This window comes from Alosa pseudoharengus, unplaced genomic scaffold (assembly GCF_046254945.1).
Source record: "Alosa pseudoharengus isolate Yale_2024_CS ecotype anadromous, Long Island Sound unplaced genomic scaffold, YU_APseudo_1.1 YU_APseudo_1.1_scf_15, whole genome shotgun sequence".
In the NCBI taxonomy this organism is placed as follows: domain Eukaryota; kingdom Metazoa; phylum Chordata; class Actinopteri; order Clupeiformes; family Clupeidae; genus Alosa; species Alosa pseudoharengus.
In genome coordinates this window covers 21,493,329-21,514,076 of record NW_027468620.1, presented here as the reverse complement: position 1 = coordinate 21,514,076, position 20,748 = coordinate 21,493,329, and the positions used below count along the sequence as shown (strand labels likewise).

Sequence of the window (20,748 nt, the reverse complement as noted above, 5' to 3'; positions counted from 1 at the left end):
AGCTACATTGTCATCGTGCAACGCACTAAACATTTCCGTTACCTGAGGTAGCACATCTGCAGACAAAGGGAGGCTCTCTTGTTTATCTAAAAGCACTTGCTCTTTCTGAGGACTCCATGCTGGGGTCAACATAATGTACTGTACAAACAGTGCAGCCTCACAAAGCTTGTATTCACATTATGTCTGGGGGCAAACATGGACGAATTTGGTATAGTTCATGTGAGGGGACACTAGTGAACTGAATTGGATGCCTTGCAAAGGCAGTTGTTAAGGTAGGCCTAATGATGTGATCTCAAATAGAAACCGAAAGGGTGAATGGAGCAGCAGTGACATTGCATTGTAGGCAGGTTTAAAAAAAAAAGAAATGTCTTGGGTTGGCTCTAATCACATAATTCAGTGGGTAAATTTCAACAAGTGGTAACCCAGACGAGTCTGGGAGCACATTTGAATTTGCTCTGATCAGACAGATCCGCCTGCCCACCATCCGATTCAAGCCCATTTCCAAATCACCAAAAACCCTGAAACACACCGACGCAATCACAACCGAATATGAATTGAGAATTGGTTTGGCGTCAGCCAGGCTACCTGTGGCATATAGTAGACTACTGACTGTAATGAAATGCAGAAATCTGTCCTAATCAGACTGCTAAAGGGAAAACTGGTTAAGAGCCACTGAGTGCACAGACTTGCACAGAATCACAGTCTATCGAAATCAGCCATTTCCAAATCTCCACATGGTAAGCCATAGCAATATAAAGTAATCCAAGAACAGAGTGGAATGTACTACTAGACAGATACAAGAATGGACAATATGTTGGATTTTGTTCTAAGCCTCCAATTCGCCTTCACTATGCCTCACATGAAGACAGTCAAAAGTCAAAATACCACTTGGTGGAAGATCAAGCTATTTCCTGTACACACACACACACAGGCGTTTCCATTTAAGAAAAACACTTTGATGTACGCCCACCAAATGTCACTGGCATCCACATGCATGTCCAGAGACCTACATGAGAGCCAATGGCTCACAGGGACTCCCACCTGCCTTTATGTCTTTCCGGTGGTCAACTGCAACACCACCAAGGCCAATTGCATCTACGATAAGGACAAGTTGGTGCAGCAGTAAGTGCCATTTCCATAGTCAAGTGTCAGTTCTAGTCAGGTGATAAGTGCTAGAATTAGCAAGTCTAGTTGTAGGTAGTGCTACAAGATGAGATACTCCCTGAAGAGCTGGCTATTCAGGAATTTCTTGAAGGTAGAGAGGGATGCCCCTGCTCTGTTAACTGGTAGTGCGTTCCACCAACCATTTTCTGAAAGATTCTACCCAGAGTAATATACAGTAAAATAATATATGTTAGAGGTATGCATGTGCTCTAGATATGGAATCCATGGCTTTGGTGTTGCGAGCAGGAGACGAAGAAACATTTTGTATCAGTGCGATTTAATTGCCTGCCAACAAGCATAATCGTAAATAAATGTATTTTGTACATGGTCTTAACTTGTTCACAGCCTTCACGACAGGTGATTTTAAAATAATGTATTTTAAAGTATTATACTAAAGGCCTACAGGTTCTGTAGCCTTTCAGAGCTAAGCCTTAAGAAAGGCATCTTGAAGACTTTAAAGCTCATGACTATGTCCCTAGGTCAGTTACGGAACTCCATGTTTGGGGATCAAAGAAAAGCAGAGAGACGATTACTGGTGAGAATAGACAATATATTACATTAACACAACCTCAAGAGACATAGAGACTGTGGCCTAATGGTCTTAATCACTGCCATGGTGACAGTTTAAGCGAAGTGGGCATGGAGAGCTTTATTCTTGAGGTACTGTGCCTGAATGGGTGTTGTGTGAGGCTTTTGCCGCTACAGGGACCAAAAGGTGATTTACGGCCCTAAACTTTTCCCACACCCCAATCTGGGAAAAGAGCTCTGCGAGCATGTGATGGTGTGTACGAGGCTGGTGATTGTCATCCACAAGAGCATGAGCGTGACAACAAGGTTTGCTTTGTTTTAACAGATGAAAATGAGATGGGTGTTTGTCTTTAAATTCTGCTCAAATCTGGAGCAGAGGATAGCAACTTTATTGCAAAAATACACATGAACTTCCTTTTTTTTCTAGCACAGCATTTACAAACAACCTTTGAAATGGAAATCTGTCAAGCTTTTATATGGGCAAAGCTCATTCATTAGATTTAAAGGCTATTCATGTATGTACAAACATTTATATACATACTTCAACAGTTTCAGTATGCGATGGACCACCAACATTTTGGTACAGTTTAAGGACAAACTGGATCCAGTAGTCTGCTCATTGTCCTTAGGGGGGCAGTGTTGCTGTTCAGTACACATAACAATATTTATAACCTCCTAACCAAAGGTTATTCACATCACTGAGATACTGGCAGCTTAATCACTAGACAAGGATTTATAAGTGTGACTTAACCACAATATAAATTCTCCATTCAAAATTCCAATTCAGATTAAATTTACTCTGATTTTGTAGTAACACATGTTATGATGAATGCACAGTTCAATGGATGGTTTAGCAGAGTTTAATCCTTGTGCAAGACCAGCTATGAGTATCAATTTAACAGAATAGCTACAATCCAGTTCTCAGGACTTTCAGTAAGTTAAATCTGTTAGCCCCTAAATCTCCCCCCCCCCCCCACTCTTGTTGCCTACATAGTCCAGGGCAACCCTGTCCCATTGTTGTACTAGTAGCATTTAGCCAGCAGTTTCAACAATATAGAAAAATAAATGTAAAAATATGCAACCAAAAAATAGGCAAAAACTTTATCTTAAAAACAAAACATGTTTCATTTTCATTCCTTCATTTAAAGGTAATGCTTTGACAAAAGCATTTTCATAAGGCTTTACATTTGTTTGTTTTTGTATAAGTGAAAAAAAAAGCAACATAAACAATCTGAAGTTTGAGAACTGTCACAAGGCCCCACGATGCTACATTTCTGCACTTGCTAATGCCATGTGACCCTCTGTGTAACTTGCCTGCCAAGAAAACAGGCAGACTTTTTAAAGAGTGAATTTGCTCAAAATTCAGTCAGCTCCTACAAGTGTATAAAAAAGATCCCTTTGGGGAGAAATGGCAAAACCAAGGATTCATGGTGTAACAGAAACATATGAAATTGAATTTGTGGAGATATAATAGTAACAAAACAATAAATAATTCCCCACCTCCCCTACCTCTCAGTAGAACCTCCCAAGAAAATCCATCAAGTCTAAAACTCTACTGCCAGAATCGAAAAGGACCACTCCCATTTCAACATGCAGGGTTTTCATTGTCTGACAAAAGCTGATTAAGAATGGCGCCTATGGGTCGCAAACAGCTGTGCCTCTATAGGATGGCATTTTAAACATCCTTGCCTACTGTACAAAATATAAATATTTCACAAAACATTTCTCCCAGAACATCGGAGAAGAGCGACTTTTTTTATACTAAATCTTCTAGTGCTTGCACTTCTGAAGTGCACTAAATTGGTGTTAACACTGTTATGTTCATTTCACTGCACTAAAATAAACAATTTTTTAAAAATATTATCCACAAAAGCTACCGTAATCAACATCAGTCGCTTTCTGCACAGCAACCATGACGTGTATGGTTGGAAAGCCCTTTTTCAACTTCAAAACAATGACCAGACGCTGCTAGGATATATACCAAAGATTCTGGAAAGGAAGTTAAGAGTATACTGATTAGTAAGATAGTTGTGGTAACACTTTGTTTAGTAATCACTTTGAAATGAAGAAGCATTCATAGTCTTAATTATGTATTAACAGTTCTGAGTAAATAATTAGTAAGTAATTAATTGTTATGATGATTATAAATAAAACTGGTTTGTGGGAGGAAGAATTATGTGCTTGTCATTGCTGAAAGTGAGACAAATCGCAAACAGAATATCAGGAAATCAGGATTTCAAATTCAGCAGATCCTGATTTGAATTTCAGGCTAACGGTTCCAATGGTTCCATGGCAGGCTTCATACCTCTTCCTTCATATGTTTTACAGCTATTCTGACCCATAATCCATCTTTAGTGTCTCTCCCCAAGCCTTCATACAACCCTTACTGGAGGCCAGGATCAGTGTCATCATTGTGCCTGTAGAAGGGGGAGCCGTCAGAACTTCCCTAGTGTCCTGTTTCAGATACTGCAGTGGTCAGCTTGAGGAGGAGCTGCCGAAGGACTCTACATTGCAAGCTCTCCATAGTCCACATCACTGCAGGCCCTATTCCAGACACACAGAGGCCCTGAACCAAGGATAATGTAAAATGGTCACCCACTACCACCATTACAGAGGACAGGGACAACCCACTTTCTGATGAACTTCAGACGATGGCAGAATGGAGAGAGGAGAGCTGCAGGCATCATGAAAGGCAGTGGAGACGCTGCAGTCGGGAGAGTGACCGTATCAGAGGCTGAAGTCCATCTCACTCCACAAGAGAATTCAGCCTTTTCTATTTCTGCTAGGGGCATGCATTAAGGCCATCCAATGGAGAAAGAGTGCTGTACTCTTAGTGAAGAGCAGGTTGTGTTTGTGTTAGGGAACCAGTGCTCTACCCTACCAATCCCCTTAGCTGGGCACAACCTCGGCTAGAGAAGTATGACTCAGCGTTTTGGGGGGGGGGGGGGGGTAGCAGGTGAGAAGAGAGACCAGGTGTGGTAGTGGCAGGTGTCCCAGGTGTGCAAGCAGGTCGGCGGGTTCAGCTGGCGGTGCGGAAGCGGGCCACGTGTGCCCCGCAGGAGCGGCAGTAGCCGGCCATGGGCTCGGCGGGAGCGCGGTGGCACAGGGCGCACAGCGGACTACCCACCGAGGGGCTCCGCGTCAGCCTCATCCGGGAGTCCGTCCTGGCGAAGGGCTGCGGCTGCTGCTGCGGCTGCTGGGTATTCCTGCCGCCCAGGGTGACCGTCTGGTAGCCCGCAGTCCTCCAGTCGCCCTCGGGGGGCACGTCCAGGCGGAGTGGCTGAGGGGGGGCCTGGGTGTGTGGGCTGCGGAGCTCGTGGTGCTGGGGGGCCGATGGTGGTGGTAGTGGCACTGGGACTCGGCTTGCGTGCGTGGGCATGGGCCGCCTGTAAGGGGCCTCTGCAGGTCGGTCTTGTGGCGCCGAGCGGCGGGGGTGGGCGAGGGTGGCGTAGCCGGAGTCCAGTTGGCTCCATTGCCTGGCCGGTGCTGGCCGGCGCGGAGCCCGCGGGAGCGTGCCGTAGCTCATGGCGACGTTGTGGTAGGAGTCGCGTTGGAGAGCTTCACTCCGGTCAAACATAGCCAAAAAGGGGTTGACCTTTGAGTGATCTCCTGCACGTGGCAACAAAAAGAGCGTTAACGCACGCACACACACACACACACACTCAACAAAAAACAACAAAAACAAGGTTGAAGTTGGTACTTATGGTAGTGGAGAGGCTAATCTGCTACTCAAGTTACGGTAGTCTACAGTAAAAGGATATGTGATATGTTAACATTCTAAACTCTTTGCATTAAAGAAAGGCAGCCCTGTGGACAGAGCTGCAGTACCAGTGGTGGGGAGGAGTGGGGTAAGGATCACACAATGAAAGTGAACTGTGATGGTGATGCAGGCCTTTACCATCCATGCTGATCAGAGCAATCTGTCTGTAGCATGGGTGTCTAAGGCTAGAAGGTGAGAATGCGTGTGCATAGGTATGTGTGTGCATGCATTTGTGTGTGAGCGACAGTGTGGGTGCAATGTGAATGTGTATATGTATCCATGTGTGCGTGTGTGTGTGTATACTATAAGCGTACGTGTGTGTGTGTGTGTGTATACTATAAGCGTACGTGTGTGTGTGTGTGTGTATACTATAAGCGTACGTGTGTGTGTGTGTGTGTGTGTGTGTGTGTGTGTGTGTGTGTGTGTGTGTTCCGTGAGGTGGTGAGGTGGTTCAGGAGCAGAGGAGGTTACCTGTGAGTCCCCGAGGCAGCTGCTGGGTTGGGTGTGTCGGGGGGGCGTGTGGGTGGGGGTGCAGGTGCTGAGGGGTGGTGATGGGGAAGGAGGGGGAGTGGGGGGAGGTGGGGGAGGACGTGAAGTGCGGGGAATTGCTATGGTGATGTGAGATGACCCGCGCGTCTGCATGCTTTGGCATCCTGGTTACAGAGGACTCCTTCTTAGGGAAAAGATAGATAAAGAGAGAGAAAGAAAGATAGAGAGAGAGAGAGAGAGAGAGAGAGAGAGAGAGAGAGAGAGAGAGAGGAGGGGAGAGAAAAAGAGATGAGAGAGAGAGAGTGCAAAAGAGAGGGAGGGAGAGAGAGAGAGCAAGAGAAAAGAGATGAGAAAGATGAGAGGCCAGAGGAAAAAAAGATGAGAAAGATCAGCAGAGAAAGAGAATGAGACAGAACGGTAAGAAGAGGGATAGAGAAAGAAAGGGAGAGAGAGAAAGAAAGGGAGAGAGAGAAAGAAAGGGAGAGAGAGAAAGGATGAGAGCACCATGGGTGAAGACAGCAGAAGGGGAGACATGAAGAGAGATGGAGTTAAAACAGGCTCACACACAAATGGAAGTCTGTTTTAGGCACCATCCGCATTAACACAATATACTTGCCTTTGACCCCCCAAAAAAAAGAAATAAAAAAAATCCCACAGATATGACCAATAACTCATATATTCCACCATTAAGGCTTCACAACAGCTCAACTCTAACTCCTTTTCTATGAGCTCCATCAGGAGGAAACAATGACTCCTCCTACTCTGTTTTACTGTTAAACATGTTTTCACAAAGAAAAAGTACAACTGCTTAAGATTTTGAGTGTAAGAAAAAGCTAAATCCTAATCATGAGTGGGGTCAAAAGGACCTTTCCACAGTATAATCAGTATTTCCCCTTACTATTGCTATGTACAACAATAGCCAGAAGAGGGCCTTGTCCCGCCAATGCAAACAGCTGCAGTTACATCACTTTAACAGCAGATGGCAGTATGAGCTCATGAACACAGTGGGGGGCCGGGTGATGGCGAGGGGTTGGGGGGGTTGGCGATGATGTAATGTTCTAAGGCACACATGAGGCAACGCTCAGGCTGCAGAGATGAGCCCTTAAGCACAGGAGGCTCATCCAGAGATGGAGAAAACTCAACCTGCCCCAACAGACGGCTACTGTCAGATTAGGACTGTGGGCACAGCCAAACATAAGGCACCAGTGTGAGTGTGTGTGTGTGTGTGTGTGTGTGTGTGTACAGGGCGTTGTGTGAAGTGCCAGTGTGTGCGTTAACTGGTATTCTTTCAAACACAGCATAAAAGAAAGACCGAGAGAGAGAGAGAGAGAGAGAGTGAGAGAGAGTATAAGAGAAGAGAGATAGCATGTATGCATGTGTGTGTTTGACTGTACTTTCTTTATTGGAGAGAAAAATATATTTTTCTACTTGTCTATGACAGCATATAAATGAAAAAGAGAGTGTGTGTGTGTGTGTGTGTGTGTGTGTGTGTGTGTGTGTGTTTGTGTATGTCACACTCACAAAGCTGCGGGAGGAAGAGAGCAGCTCAGGTCGACCCCCGATGACTGTGCCGCTCAGGCTACGGGCGACACGACGCAGGTTCTCGGCACTGTAGGATGCATCGTCACACACCCCCACCCGGTCACACTCCACTGCACGCGCAGGCTGCACACACACACACACACACACACAAACACACACACACACACACAAACACGCACACAGACAGACAGAGCACCACAGATGCATAAATATGAGCCATGAATGAGCAGAAATTTAACAAGAGCGTACTTCAAACACAGAGGACATTTAGGACGTACAGACCAAAGCCATTGTAGGGGGTGGTTTTAGGGTAGTCAGCTTCTGATAAGGCAAAGGCTTCGCAAAGGTCTCTTTCCCTTAAACCATCTCCTTAACTACAGGCAGACACACACACACCATTACCTTAGTGGGCGCCTCTGGGGCACTGACGTAACCAGGTGTTCTGTAGGCGTTCCTCTCGATCTCCGCGGTGGGAGTTTTGGAGCGTCCGAGAGTTCCGCCGTACAAGAGCTTCCTGGCTGCGGAGCCTGTTCACAGGCGAACACAAAGTAAAGTGAAGGAGAAAATTACTTTTTATTCACTCACTGTCACATTCAATCCCAATCACATTAAATCAAGGTCAGGGAACCTGAACAGTCGGGGACATTTGCAGCAGTGCAAGCCAACCCCACAATATGCCTTTCAATTGAACTGCTTGATAATGTACTAGCTGCAAATGGGACAGGCATCCTAATGAGAAGCTGTGAAGGCTTGGATAGAAATATGAACTACAACAGACGAGACTCCAGTTCTTGAGCTGCATATTTCCAGCACTAAGTAGTGCTAATCAATGGCATGACTGAAGACGGATACATCTTAAGTCAACCGTTAATGGAATGCATTTTTAATTAATATTTTAGGTATTTCTGTACATTTTTTATTTTATTTTATTTGTTATGCAATGAAAATCTATTCAGATAATGCAATTTGGATGGAAAAATACACAAGAAAAAAAAGTTACTTGAGTGAAATATCAACAACAAGCAACAAGGCAGTAGCACCATGTTGCACCTGAGGTGTGTACCTGGTCTGGAGCCTGGCTGGGGGCTGTGACCCCGTGGGGTGCGAGGCACAGAGGAAGCTTGCAGGCTGGCCTGGTAGAGGGAGTCCAGCTCCGAGAGCTCCTCAGTGGGTGAGGCAGCAGTGGTGGTGGTGGTGGTGGTGGTGGAGAGGGCATTCTGGGAGTTGTAGTATCGGTTGATGTTCTCGGCCCAGCATTCCACAGGCATGCATGCTCCTGCTCGGGGCTCCGTAGACGGGGAGGGTGAGCGGGGGACGTGCTGGGGGGCTGCAGCTCCACCGTGAGAGACCTGCGAGGGGTAAGGGACGTGGGACGGGTCTGCGTGAGCCGCAATCCAACCAGTCCCGTTGTGATTGGCCAGGAGAGTCGGGGAAGGCGGGATGAGGCCGTTGGGCTGGGGGGAGGAGCCGTGGATGGAGGAGCGTCTGCCGGTCAGTGTGGTCCCCCACTGGGCATCCTGAGGGCTCAGGTGGGCCGGGGAGGGACTGCGGGCGCGTTGGGGGTGCAGGGAGGCTGGCGTCGGGGTGGCCACCCCGGCGTGACCGTTCCAGTATACAGGGGCGACCGGAGGCTTACTGGGCAGCACCGGCAGCTTGGCAGGAGGAGGAGGAGGAGGAGGACTCTCCTTTACGGCCTTGGGCACGGGCGGCGACAGGCCATTGGACTTGTCACTCGCACCGTTTGCACCTCTGCCATCCCGCCTGGGGCCCTCGGTCAGCACATCCGCTGCGGGGCGTGCGCTGCAGTCTCCCACGATTCCTTGGTGGTGTGGGGCGGAGGGGGCAGGGGGGTGCAGCAGAGGCCCTGTGGAGGCGTGGGGGGCGTAAGGGTGGGGGCTTTTGGGAGCGGGCTTGGGCAACACGTGAGGAGCAGGTGGGGGAGCAGCGGTGATGATGGTGGAGGTGGTGGAGTCCTGCTGGGCTAGCTCCTCAGGCTCCTCTGAGGCCGCTGTCAGAAGAATTCGGATCGGGCCAGACTCTTCACTGTGGAGTGGCAAAGAGAGAGGCAGAGAGAGAGAGAGAGAGAGAGAGAGAGAGAGAGAGAGAGAGAGAGAGAGAGAGATGTTAGAAGCAGTGATCAGGGGAGGGGAGCTACTCCCCACTGTCCCTAAAGCATCATGCAGAGATCTAACTAAGATAGAAGTGGTGTGTGTGTGTGTGTGTGTGTGTGTGTTTATAAGTGAGAAGGAGAGGGGATGGTTCTGAGCGTTATCTTGGTTTAGATGATCAGAACACTGTGATGCCTTTGGGAGCCTGGGCCTTATTCTTTTGATCTGGTGTGTGTGCGCACGCATGTGTGTCTGACCCACATACTAAAAACCCGACTACTTCAGAGCCCTGGCAGAGATAAACATTATGTCATTACCCCCTTTCATGTTGCCCTGCGGCAGACTGCAGGTGCACACTTCAGCCCTGTGCTAGTCAAGGCATCACACACACACACACACACACACACACACACACACACACACACACACAGCCATCAGCAGTACCTGGGGGGCTGCTCCTGCGGTCTCTCCTTCTCCTCTTCCTCCTCCTCTTCCTCACGCTTCTGTCTGTGCTCCTGCTGCTCCTGCTGCTGCTGTTGCTGTTGCATGCGCTGCTGCAGGCCTCTGGCTCTCCTCATGCATTTTTGCTGCCGGGCTTCAGCCACTGTCCTGCTATGAGTGTTAGTGCCGCCCTCATGCATGGGAAGCCTGAGTTTAGCTACACACACAAAAAACAAAAAAAAAACGCCCAACACGAAAACAAACAAACAGAAAAAAAGCAAAACACAAATAAACACAAATCAAAAAAAAATATATACAAAATAAAGGAGTGGGTGGGCGGAGGAGGGTAGGAGGGACGGAACGAGAAGCATTATGGAAAGGCATGCAGAACAGAAAACCTGACGGAGCAGGTAACGATAACTGAAGCATGGCGCAGCGGGTGGGTGAAAGGGTGGAGTGGGTATGAGAGGTTGGGTTGGGGTGGGGGGGGGTGGGGTGGGGTGGGTACACACTGGGGACGGTGTGGAGAGGGACTCGGCCTCTACAGATTTCTGTCACAAATGCATGTTTGATTTACATTAACAAAACAACCATGGACAAAAATCATAGTGGAGAAGGCGGTGGTGGTGGTGGGAGAGGGGGGTAACTGACCAACTTAAAAAAATGGATTACGTTCAGCCATAGAACTTAAAGGAAAATAGCCGTTGGAACTACCTGGTGCTGTGCATTAGTCTCTGCTATGCTACGTTTAGGAGGGTGGATGGGGGGGTTTAGATTCTCTTTTGAAAGGTGATCCGGCTGAAGAAAGCTGGCCTATTCTGGTGACGTTGCAGGGAGAGGTGGAGGAGTGAGGTAGAGGAGGAGAGACCGGGCTCATTCACTGGGGGGGAAGTGTGTGTGCGCATAACAGTGTCAGCAGTGTCAAACCAGAGGAAATGCACTCGTACAACACACAACCACACACACACACACACACACACATACAATCACACGAGCACTCTCCCTCACACACTGACAGGTGCATCTGCATAAACATGGTCACTGGCACCCATGCACACACACGCACACGCGCACACAGAAACACACAGACCCTCATTCACTCTCATACACACACACACACACAAACAAATACAAACACACAAGCATTCACATACACCAAACAGCTTGTGAACTAAACACACAGCGTCCAAACTGACACCACACTGTTGTCACAGCCTCGTCAGGGATACCACAAGGGTTTCTATGGAGACATGCCCTCCCTCCTTGCCAGCTTGGGAGGTTGCCACGGAGACCAGTAAACACCCTTGCTGCCTGTTCCATTTTCATTTGCAGAGGTGCCGAGCAGCTGACCCCGTTCTCCATACTGAGCGCGCTCAGTGCGCCTCTGGCCCGTCACTGTTTGGACAGGCTGCATTGGGCCTGCTGTCATTACTCATTGTAATGAGAGAGCCCTGCTGCTTAGGCCTGTGCAGGGGAGAGATGTACAACGGCCATAGACTGGTTTCCATGGCCACCGACCATTTACAAGTCTGGCTGGAGAGAAAGCATTTCTCTTACACAAAGAGAGGGATGGAGAGAGAGAGAGAGAGATGGTGTGTGTGTGTGTGTGTGTGTGTGTGTGTGTGTGTGTGTGTGTGTGTGTGTGTGTGGGGGGGGGGTTATGGAAAGACCAAATAACAACGGTGGTGTCAGTATAGACTACAGAAAGGTTAAAACCACTCACAAGCACTCACACACACACACAGACTCTCACTCACTCACAAACCACCCAAATAAATGCAGATACACATACACACACAATCGTGAGATACAGGCGCGCGCAAACGCACACACACACACACACACACACACACACACACACACACACACACACACACGTGATGGTAGTAGTAGTAGCAGCAGCAAGCTGATGGAAAAGGCTGACTGAGGGCTACTTACACACGGCTTCGTTAACTACAGACAGAGCGGCGGCCACCTCGCCGGCCTGCTCTAAGCGCAGAGACTGATCTAAGAGGGCGTCCGCTTCCGACACGCACCGCTCAAAGCTGTCCCCTTTCCCTGCAGGGCACACAAGCAAGGCACACTGCTTGAGAGCGTGTGTGTGTGTGTGTGTGCACGCAAGAACACGCACACACACAGAACACACAGCCCACCCGCCACCAAATCAGCGCAGAATAAGCCAACATTTATGCGCGCTTACGCCTATACCCCTGACAGGCACACATACAAACACAGATAGAAGAACACAAATCTTAGCCCCATCACCATCTATGCAGAAAAACAAACACACAGGAAAGCTTACAGAAAGGGCTTAGAAACAGAGTAAACACAGCAGTGAGCAGACACTCAGCTCTCACCCCCCCCAAGTGTAATGCAACAGTGGGTTTCTCTCTTCTGGTACTGATCTCTAAGCCCCAGACAGTAGCTGGGTTTCCCATTTTAAAGCACATTTTGACCATACAAATAAGAGCTTGTGTCTGGAAACACTTGAAAGGTGCAGGTTATAATGTGAATAAAAATGTGATTTGTTAGAGGGGGAGGATTAAGTCTCGATTCCCAATAAGGTATAAGGCAATTAAGGTTGATGGAAACAGTTTATTCACATTTGCTTCATATCTACCTACGCATTTTCAGTTGCTCTGACAACCTTAAGGTTTGATCCTGCAACTGTTCAGAACTCTTTCTTTGATTAGGATGGAAATGCTCGCGACATACACATTTCCTTCCTTCCAAGTTTTCATTAATGAATTAAAATAAGCCAGTAGGCTACGTGGAAAACCCAGCTAGTGCTGCCGTGATGGCGTGGCCTGCCCTGACCCGTCCAGTCTCCCTACCCTGGCTCTGCAGCTGGTCCAGGTCCATGAACTTGCTGGGCCGTGGGTTGAAGCCCAGGGCCGCCTCGCGTTCCTTCTCCCGCCGACGCTGCTGCTCCTGCTCGCGCGCCCGCCGCGCCACCTCCTCCTGGAGCTCGTCCAGCTCGCTGCGGCCCTCGGACGGACCTGAACACACACGCACGCACGCGCACACACACGCGCACACACACACACACACACACACACACACACACACACACACACACACACACACACACACACACACACACACACACACACACACACACACACACACACACACACACACACACACACACACACACACACACACACACACACACACACACACACACACACACACACACACACACACACACACACACACACACACACACACACACACACACACACACACACACATGCATACACACACGCAAAATGAGATCAGATCAGAGTATACACAAAAATATTTACAGACACAAAAGACAAACACACACACAAAACACATTCAATAAGGCCTCTTCCTCTATTCTTGGAAAATACTTGGAAAACCCCTTTAAAATTATGGGTGGAAAAGCCACAACACAAACACAAATCACCAAAACAAAAAAATGCATTGTATTGCTGTATATAGCAATAGAAAATTCACTACAGTATCTTTGTACTGATGAATGTGGGCAGTCAGGAGACACGCAAGCTCCACACACACACACACACACACACACAAATGTATGCGTATGCATAAACATCCATGCAGACACGCTTGTGACACATGCGCACATGCTTTTCCTCTTTTCCTGGAAAACGACCATTTGTTCCCTTATGTTGTGCCAAAATCAGACCAGGCAGACATTACAAGCCCATCCGGGAGCAGGATGCACACGTACATCAGCACACTTGGGTGGGTACACCCACACACACCCACACCCACACACACCGAGGGAGTGCATGGCTCAGCAAATAAATCATTACTTTATATCCACACACTGTAACAACAAGATAAGCAAGGTTATGGGATTTGCTCACTCTTTTACAGAGATAAACACAAACACACAACCCACCCACACACACACACACACACCAAATATAATCAATCTGATTAATGTGATGTAGACAGAGCACTTATGCAGTTTAGTTACACGGCCATAAGCAGATAGCCAGAGTGCGCTCCCTCTTACCCTGGCTGCTCTGAGCGCTGCCCCTACTGGCTGCCTGGACGTCCTGCAGCAGGGCACTGCTACTCTTGGACTTGGGCACACTCCGCCATGATGGACCCACGTTCGGGGCGGCTGGCTTCTTCAAACCCCCATCCCTGAGACAGACAGACAGTCAGACAGACAGAGACAGACAGACAGACAGACAGAGCAAGAGATGTTATCCATCTCGAACCAGCATGTTGTTGAAAACATTTAGTGTTGTTATGTGCAAATACAGTGTTGGGTACAACATGTGCAGTGGAGCATGGGTTCCTTTACACAAGTGAGTGTGTGCTGGTACAGTAGGATTGTGTATTTGTGTGCATTTGAATGTGTGTTCTATTTCATTTCTACTGACCGCCAGAGACGGTGCTTTCAGCACCTGGATTTCCATCACATGCACGTGCAGGTCGAGTGTTTATATCAACAAAGTCACTCGTGACATGGAGTGACGCATGACCCCGCCCCGGTACTTAAGGTGCGCTCACCCCGGAAGTGACTTCTTGAAATCTTCTCGTGTGGAAGCAGGTTGTTTAGAGTGTTAGCATATTTTCGTGGACGAACGCTGGAGTCTTTTCAAACCGTATGGTTGGAGCTGCGATTTTCTCGCCCTCTTATAAGACTGCGATTTGTCTACGTGACTTTCTATTATGATCGGTAAGTACACTTTTCTTTATTAATACCGTTACGAGTGAGCTCGCTCTACTGCGGCAACTAGGCCTATGTGGAATCGTTTGGGTGTTTTTTCGCCTTCTAGCGATTCAGGGTACCTTAAATACATTTTTGTTTAATGAAATGCTTTCGCGGTCTCGCAGGCTTCTTGAGTTAATGACTGATCTTGTGTTTTCCGCAACGTCTTCCTAAGTGAGTTAGAATTCAAGCGAATTCCGCTTTTGTATTGGAAGTGCTAATTTCACGTTTATGATATTGTTTGTTAACGTTTTCAAACGCTCTCTTCTGTTTCTTATTTATAAACTAAGGCGGCGCGGTGAGCGTGTGTTAGCTCCTTATTTGCGCATATTTGTTTAGCCTACTGCGTTTGATAGCCTCCCTGATTTTGTTTTTGTTGATTGTTGGTAGTATAGGCCAACCGTTAATTTGTGAATTAAGCTATTGTTTGAGGCATGTTTATGATTTGTGTAGACTGCCGGGCCCCTCTGGAATCGGAGAATGGCCACGATAAGTGTCCAAGTTGTCTGGGCATGGAACACTTAAGGCAGGGTTTGGCAGACCAGGCTTGCATGAATTGCAGTTGCCTGAGCGTAGCTGCAAGGACTGCTAGGCTAGCCCAACTAGAATGGGGGTTAAACTCCCAACCACCCCCTGCAAGGAGCCGCATAGGATCACCAAAAGCGCGGAAACGCAGAGCAGACACACGGGAGGCCCCTGCTAAGAAGAGGCTTAAACTCCCTAGGCCAGATCCTTTAAACCAGAAGGTAAAAGACATGGCTTCGGAGTTCGCTCAGATTAAAGCGATGCTCCTTAATCTACAAGGTCCGGGAGCACAGCCTGCTGGCGATCACGCAGCAGCCGCTTCAAGGTCTTCATCAGAGCAGCCCCCTGTGCTGTCCCCAGCTGGGGGTGCCCGAGAGGAGGATGTGCTCTCTATCAGGGCCTCGGAGAGCCTATCGACGGTTGATGAGTGGGCGGATGATCTGGGAGATGCAGTCTTATGGCTCTTACACCCAGGATGCTTCTGGACACAGGCCACTGAAGGGCTCAGTTGCTAGCCACACATCAGCGATCAAACCCGCTGTGAAGATAGCGCTGGCACGCCTAGGCTTAGATGCAGCACCAGCGCAGGTAGGTATGCAGAGCGCCTTTTTCAAGCAGGCCCCTTCTACTGCATCTTTTAGCGTGCCTCCTTCAGCTCCTTTCATTGAGGAGTTACAGAGATGCTGGGCTGACCCCAGACCTTTCTCCCATCTCCCCAGCGACTGCAGAACCCTGGCTAGTATGCAGGATGCAGCCAGTCATGGGCTGGACCGCATGCCGTGTATAGAGCCGGCACTTGCCGCCCTTATACTTTCACCTGATGAGGCATTAAGGCCAGATGCACGTTGTCCCCAGCCACAGTGTCGCCTGACTGACGAGCTTATTGGGAAGAGCTATGACTCAGCAGCGCGGGTTGCGCACATAGGCAACTCAATGTCGCACCTCATACTGTCCCTGTCACAGACCCTCCAGTCCTCTGGAGCAGACCAGTCGGCAGAAGTGCTGAGTGAGGCCTCACTGAAAGCATTTGGGTACATGACAAGGGAACTGGGGAGACTAATGTCGTCCCTGACCCTGACACGGCGACAGATATGGCTGGCTCAGTCACCATTGTCTGAGCCCTGCAGGAAAGCCCTTCGTTGTCTCACGGTGGTTCCTGGACAACTCTTTGGGCCTGCCGCACAGCAAACGCTCGAACGCAGCCTACAGGTAACGCAAACCAGGCAGCAGTTTGCTAGCCTGCGCCGTGCATCCGTTCGGGGACAGAGGCCCTCTACGGCGGGTGATACTCTTCAGCCAATAAGGCGGACCTTTGCACAGGGGTCAACAAGGCCAGAGCGGTTTCGCCGGCCTGCTGACAACCAACCCTCTCAGAGGGAACGGCGCACGCCTGAATATCGCCCCTTTCAGAGTAGGAGGGGGCGAGGAGGTAGACAGTGACATCTACAGGCCGGAGGTTGGACGCTTCACCAGAGAACAGCTCAATTACTGGGAAGCGAATACAGCAGACCCCTGGGTAGTGTTAACCCTGTCAAAAGGGTACACCATCCAGTTCAAGCACCGACCGCCGAGGTTTCAAGGGGTCAAAATGACTGTGATGAAGGACCAGGGCAAGGCTCTGGCCCTACACCAGGAGGTTCGGGCCCTCCTGGAAAAGGGGGCCATCGAGCAACTAGGGCCACCATCACAAGACAGTGGGTTCTATTCCACATATTTTTTAATTCCAAAGAAGGGGGGTGGACTTCGCCCCATACTGGATCTAAGACTGTTGAACAGCAACATCTACAGGTATTCAAATTCCATATGCTTCACACAGCAGAGGTATTACAAAGCGTCAAGCAAGACGTCTGGTTTACAACCATAGACCTGAAAGATGCATATTTTCATATTCCAATTGCACTTCACCACAGGCAATTCCTCCGCTTTGCTTTCGAGGGGAGGTCTTACCAGTTCCGGGTCCTGCCATTCGGAATCTCTCTGGCCCCCCCGGACCTTCACAAGGGGATTCTCCTCCGCATAGTGCGATTCAGGAGAGGCCGAGCTCTGACGCTCAGGTCCTTCCAGGCGCTGTTGGGCATGCTTACAGCAGCTTCTTCCGTAGTCCCCCTGGGCCTCCTTTCTTTGAGGCCTCTCCAAATATGGATGAACAGGCTAGGGTTGCATCCAAAGCACCACAGGCACAGACTGGTGACTGTTACCGCCAGTTGCCTAAAAGGGTTACAGCCATGGAAGAAGCGTTCGTTCCTGACTGCCGGGGTTCGTTTAGGGATCATACCTTCTCGCAGAGAAGTGGTAGAGACCGACGCATCCCTGGCCGGATGGGGGGCTGTTTGGCAGTGCAGAACTGCCCAAGGCACATGGGACCCTCGACAGAGGGAACAACACATAAATGTGTTGGAGCTACAGGCAGTCGCTCTTGCTCTCGAACATTTCCTGCCAGTCTTAGCAGGGAGACATGTCCTTATAAGGACAGACAACATGTCAGTGGTTTACCATATCAACCACCAGGGGAGCACAAGGTCTCTAGCTTCCCTGAGGCTGATTCAGCAGCTACTCTCATGGGCCTACCCTCAGCTATTGAGCCTGAGGGCAATGCACATCCCAGGCACACGGAATGTCTCAGTTTTCTACAATCGCGGTTTGATGACGGACTGGCGGCATCCACTATCAAGGTGTATGTAGCTGCAATATCAGCTAGGCATAACAAGGTAGAGGGAGTTACAGTGGGATCCCATAGTCTGGTGACCCGTTTTCTCAAGGGTGCTCAGCGACTGAGGTCCCCTCAAAGAAGGATAATATCTTCCTGGGACTTGCCGCTGGTGCTAAAGGCACTGTGTCGGCACCCGTTCGAACCTCTGGGGAGGTCAGGATTTAAATGGTTGTCTTTGAAGACGGCTTTTCTCCTAGCCATGTCATCAGCGAAGAGAGTGGGGGAGTTACACGCGCTGTCTGTCAACCGGGAGTGCCTACAATGGAGTTCCGATGGCACCGTGGTGACCCTGTGGCCGAACCCGCCATTTTTACCCAAAACCTTCTCTGCAACGTATGCTTACCAGCCGCTCAGTCTGGGAGCATTCGAGCCCCCAGCCCAGGGGGAGGAACCGGGGCAAGGTGACATTCTTCTATGCCCAGTCCGAGTATTGAAAGCCTATATTGAACAGACCGCTGCCCTCCGGCAGTCAGATTCATTATTCATCTGCCACACTGGACAAGCGCGGGGCCTGGCTTTGTCCAAGCAACGGCTATCCAAGTGGATCGGGGAGGCCATCAGCTATGCCTACTCTGATAGTGGCTTACCGGTTCCACATCGCGTTCGTGGTCACTCGACTCAGAGTGTAGCTGCGTCATGGGCAGTACTACGCAGAGTCCCACTTTCCGACATATGCATGGCGGCCTCATGGGCATCGACTTGCACATTTGCAAGGTTTTATAGGGTCAATGTGGCCACAAACCTCGTAGCCACAGCCGCCCTCTCAAGCCATTAAAAGGGTATGTAGATCTTCCTCGTGACCCTGTTGGTATTAGTCATCCAGGTGCTGAAAGCACCGGTCAGTAGAAATGAAATAGAACGATGGTTACGTATGTAACCGCGGTTCTATAAATATCGAATGACCGCCAGAGCTTGGCAGTCACTCGGAAGGCAGACGAGAAGATTGCCAAGAAGTCACTTCCGGGGTGAGCGCACCTTAAGTACCGGGGCGGGGTCATGCGTCACCCCATGTCACGAGTGACTTTGTTGATATAAACACTCGACCTGCACGTGCATGTGATGGAAATCCAGGTGTTGAAAGCACCGCCTCTGGCGGTCATCCGAAATTCATAGAACCGCGGTTACATACGTAACCATCGTTTTAGCTGGGTGTGTGTGTGTGTACGTGCGTGCTACCTGTGTGTGCGTGAGTTGCTGTGGCTGTCCCCGATGGGTATGTCCAGGCTGACTGGGCTGTTGCTGTTCCTCTCGCTGCTCTCGTAGCCGCTCTCCATCCTCTGGATAAGCCTCGGCTGCTGCCCCCCGTGAGCACGCAGGGCCGCCGGGAGCGTCGCCGAGCCGGCACCGCACCGGAACGCGGGGCCATCCGTCGTCATGGCTGCCGCCGCGGCAAAGTCTTTTGTTGCCGGCGACGCCGTGGCGGGCGTGGTCGTCTCCGCTGCCGCCGCAGGGTCCGGCTGGACCGTGGGGGAGCCTCCGTCCTCGGCGAGCGGCCCAGCGTTCAAAGGGCTGTACCCTGCCTGCCGCCGCCCCCCGCGGCTGAAGATGCTGTCGATGTTGAGGGCCTCACGGCGAGGCCTCCACGCCGGCCGGTAGCGGCCCCCGGACGTGGAGCTGGACTTGGACTCGCTGCTGGTGCTGTCCGCCTCCCAGTCGCACGCCGGGGCCCCCGTCTCTGAGCCGCCTCCACCACCCCCGCCGCTACCGCTGCTGCCGCCGGTGGAGGAGGGGATGAAGGAGGTGGAGGAGGAGAGCGGGCGGCTGTGGATGATGTTGCTCATGGTCTCCTTGAAGTCCCGCAGGCGGCTGCCTGATGACGGCTTGGGCGCGGTGCGCGGAGCCTGCTGCTCCTTAAGAGTCTCACCTACAGAGAGAGAGAGAGAGAGAGAGAGAGAGAGAGAGAGAGATAGATAGATAGATAGAGAGAGAGAGAGAGAGAGGGAGAGATAGAGAGAGATAAAAAGAGGGGAAAGAGAGAGATGTGTAGGAGATGTTGAGGACACGGGGAATAAAGCATGAGATCCCCTGTGGTGCCTGCACTTGTCTCTTGCCTTCCTATGACTCAGATATCACACAGGAGGAGGGGAAGGGGAGTGAAAGCTGGAGTAAAAACATAGGGAAGGAAGTTCAAGTACTAGATTGGAAGCCAGGACACGTCGCCTTTAAATCCAAAGACACTGCCTCTGAACAGGAAGAGCTCAGACACTCCATTTAAATACCATGCCGAATACATGGTACCTCCGGAGAGGCTTCCTGCATGCAAACTCATCAAGACTAACGACACACCGAGTGGACCGGCTACCCCAGTATCTGCTGTGCCTCTGCATCCTCTTACTAGCACTTTTTCGATGAGATTTTCAAGCGAATTAACTCATAATTCGATGAAATTTTGAGCGACATTAGAAGCCCCAAAATGGTTTTCCATTCCATAGACCGATTCAAGTGTATCAAAATTATGTCATAATGTCCCTGTTAATGCGCATTTTTCTACCACGCTGGATGGTTTTCCATCAACATGTGTAGCGAATGGAACACTTCTAGTGAATGTATCAAAGGTAGCGAATGGTACACTATTGTCAGGTGAACGTCTTGGTATGTTCACTTTGTAAGTAATCTGAGCAGACATCTCAGTAACTTGCATCGCTTCAACCCTTTTTCATTCCATTAACCCATTTACTGCTAAAAACGCCTATAGAATCCTATGGCATTCTAGACTAAATAACCTTATTTCCTGAGGGTTTTCTGAAAACATACTAAAAAT

At 49.6% G+C, this 20,748-nt stretch overlaps 1 protein-coding gene across 1 annotated transcript in view; it reads right to left on the bottom strand.

Annotated features, from left to right (window-relative positions):
* Positions 1–1,681: 1,681 nt before the first annotated feature.
* The window catches only part of usp54a (ubiquitin specific peptidase 54a), a 60,083-nt gene continuing 41,016 nt past the window's right edge, over positions 1,682–20,748 (bottom strand). Inside the window, exons 13-22 of the mRNA XM_076285887.1 lie at positions 19,164–19,851; positions 14,045–14,178; positions 12,867–13,031; positions 11,971–12,090; positions 10,036–10,249; positions 8,547–9,526; positions 7,886–8,010; positions 7,463–7,606; positions 5,924–6,122; positions 1,682–5,301 (exon numbers count right to left, since the gene is read on the bottom strand). Of these exons, the coding sequence (XP_076142002.1) occupies positions 4,712–5,301; positions 5,924–6,122; positions 7,463–7,606; positions 7,886–8,010; positions 8,547–9,526; positions 10,036–10,249; positions 11,971–12,090; positions 12,867–13,031; positions 14,045–14,178; positions 19,164–19,851 (3,359 nt within the window). The 3' untranslated portion in view covers positions 1,682–4,711. The remainder of the gene's footprint in view (positions 5,302–5,923; positions 6,123–7,462; positions 7,607–7,885; positions 8,011–8,546; positions 9,527–10,035; positions 10,250–11,970; positions 12,091–12,866; positions 13,032–14,044; positions 14,179–19,163; positions 19,852–20,748) is intronic.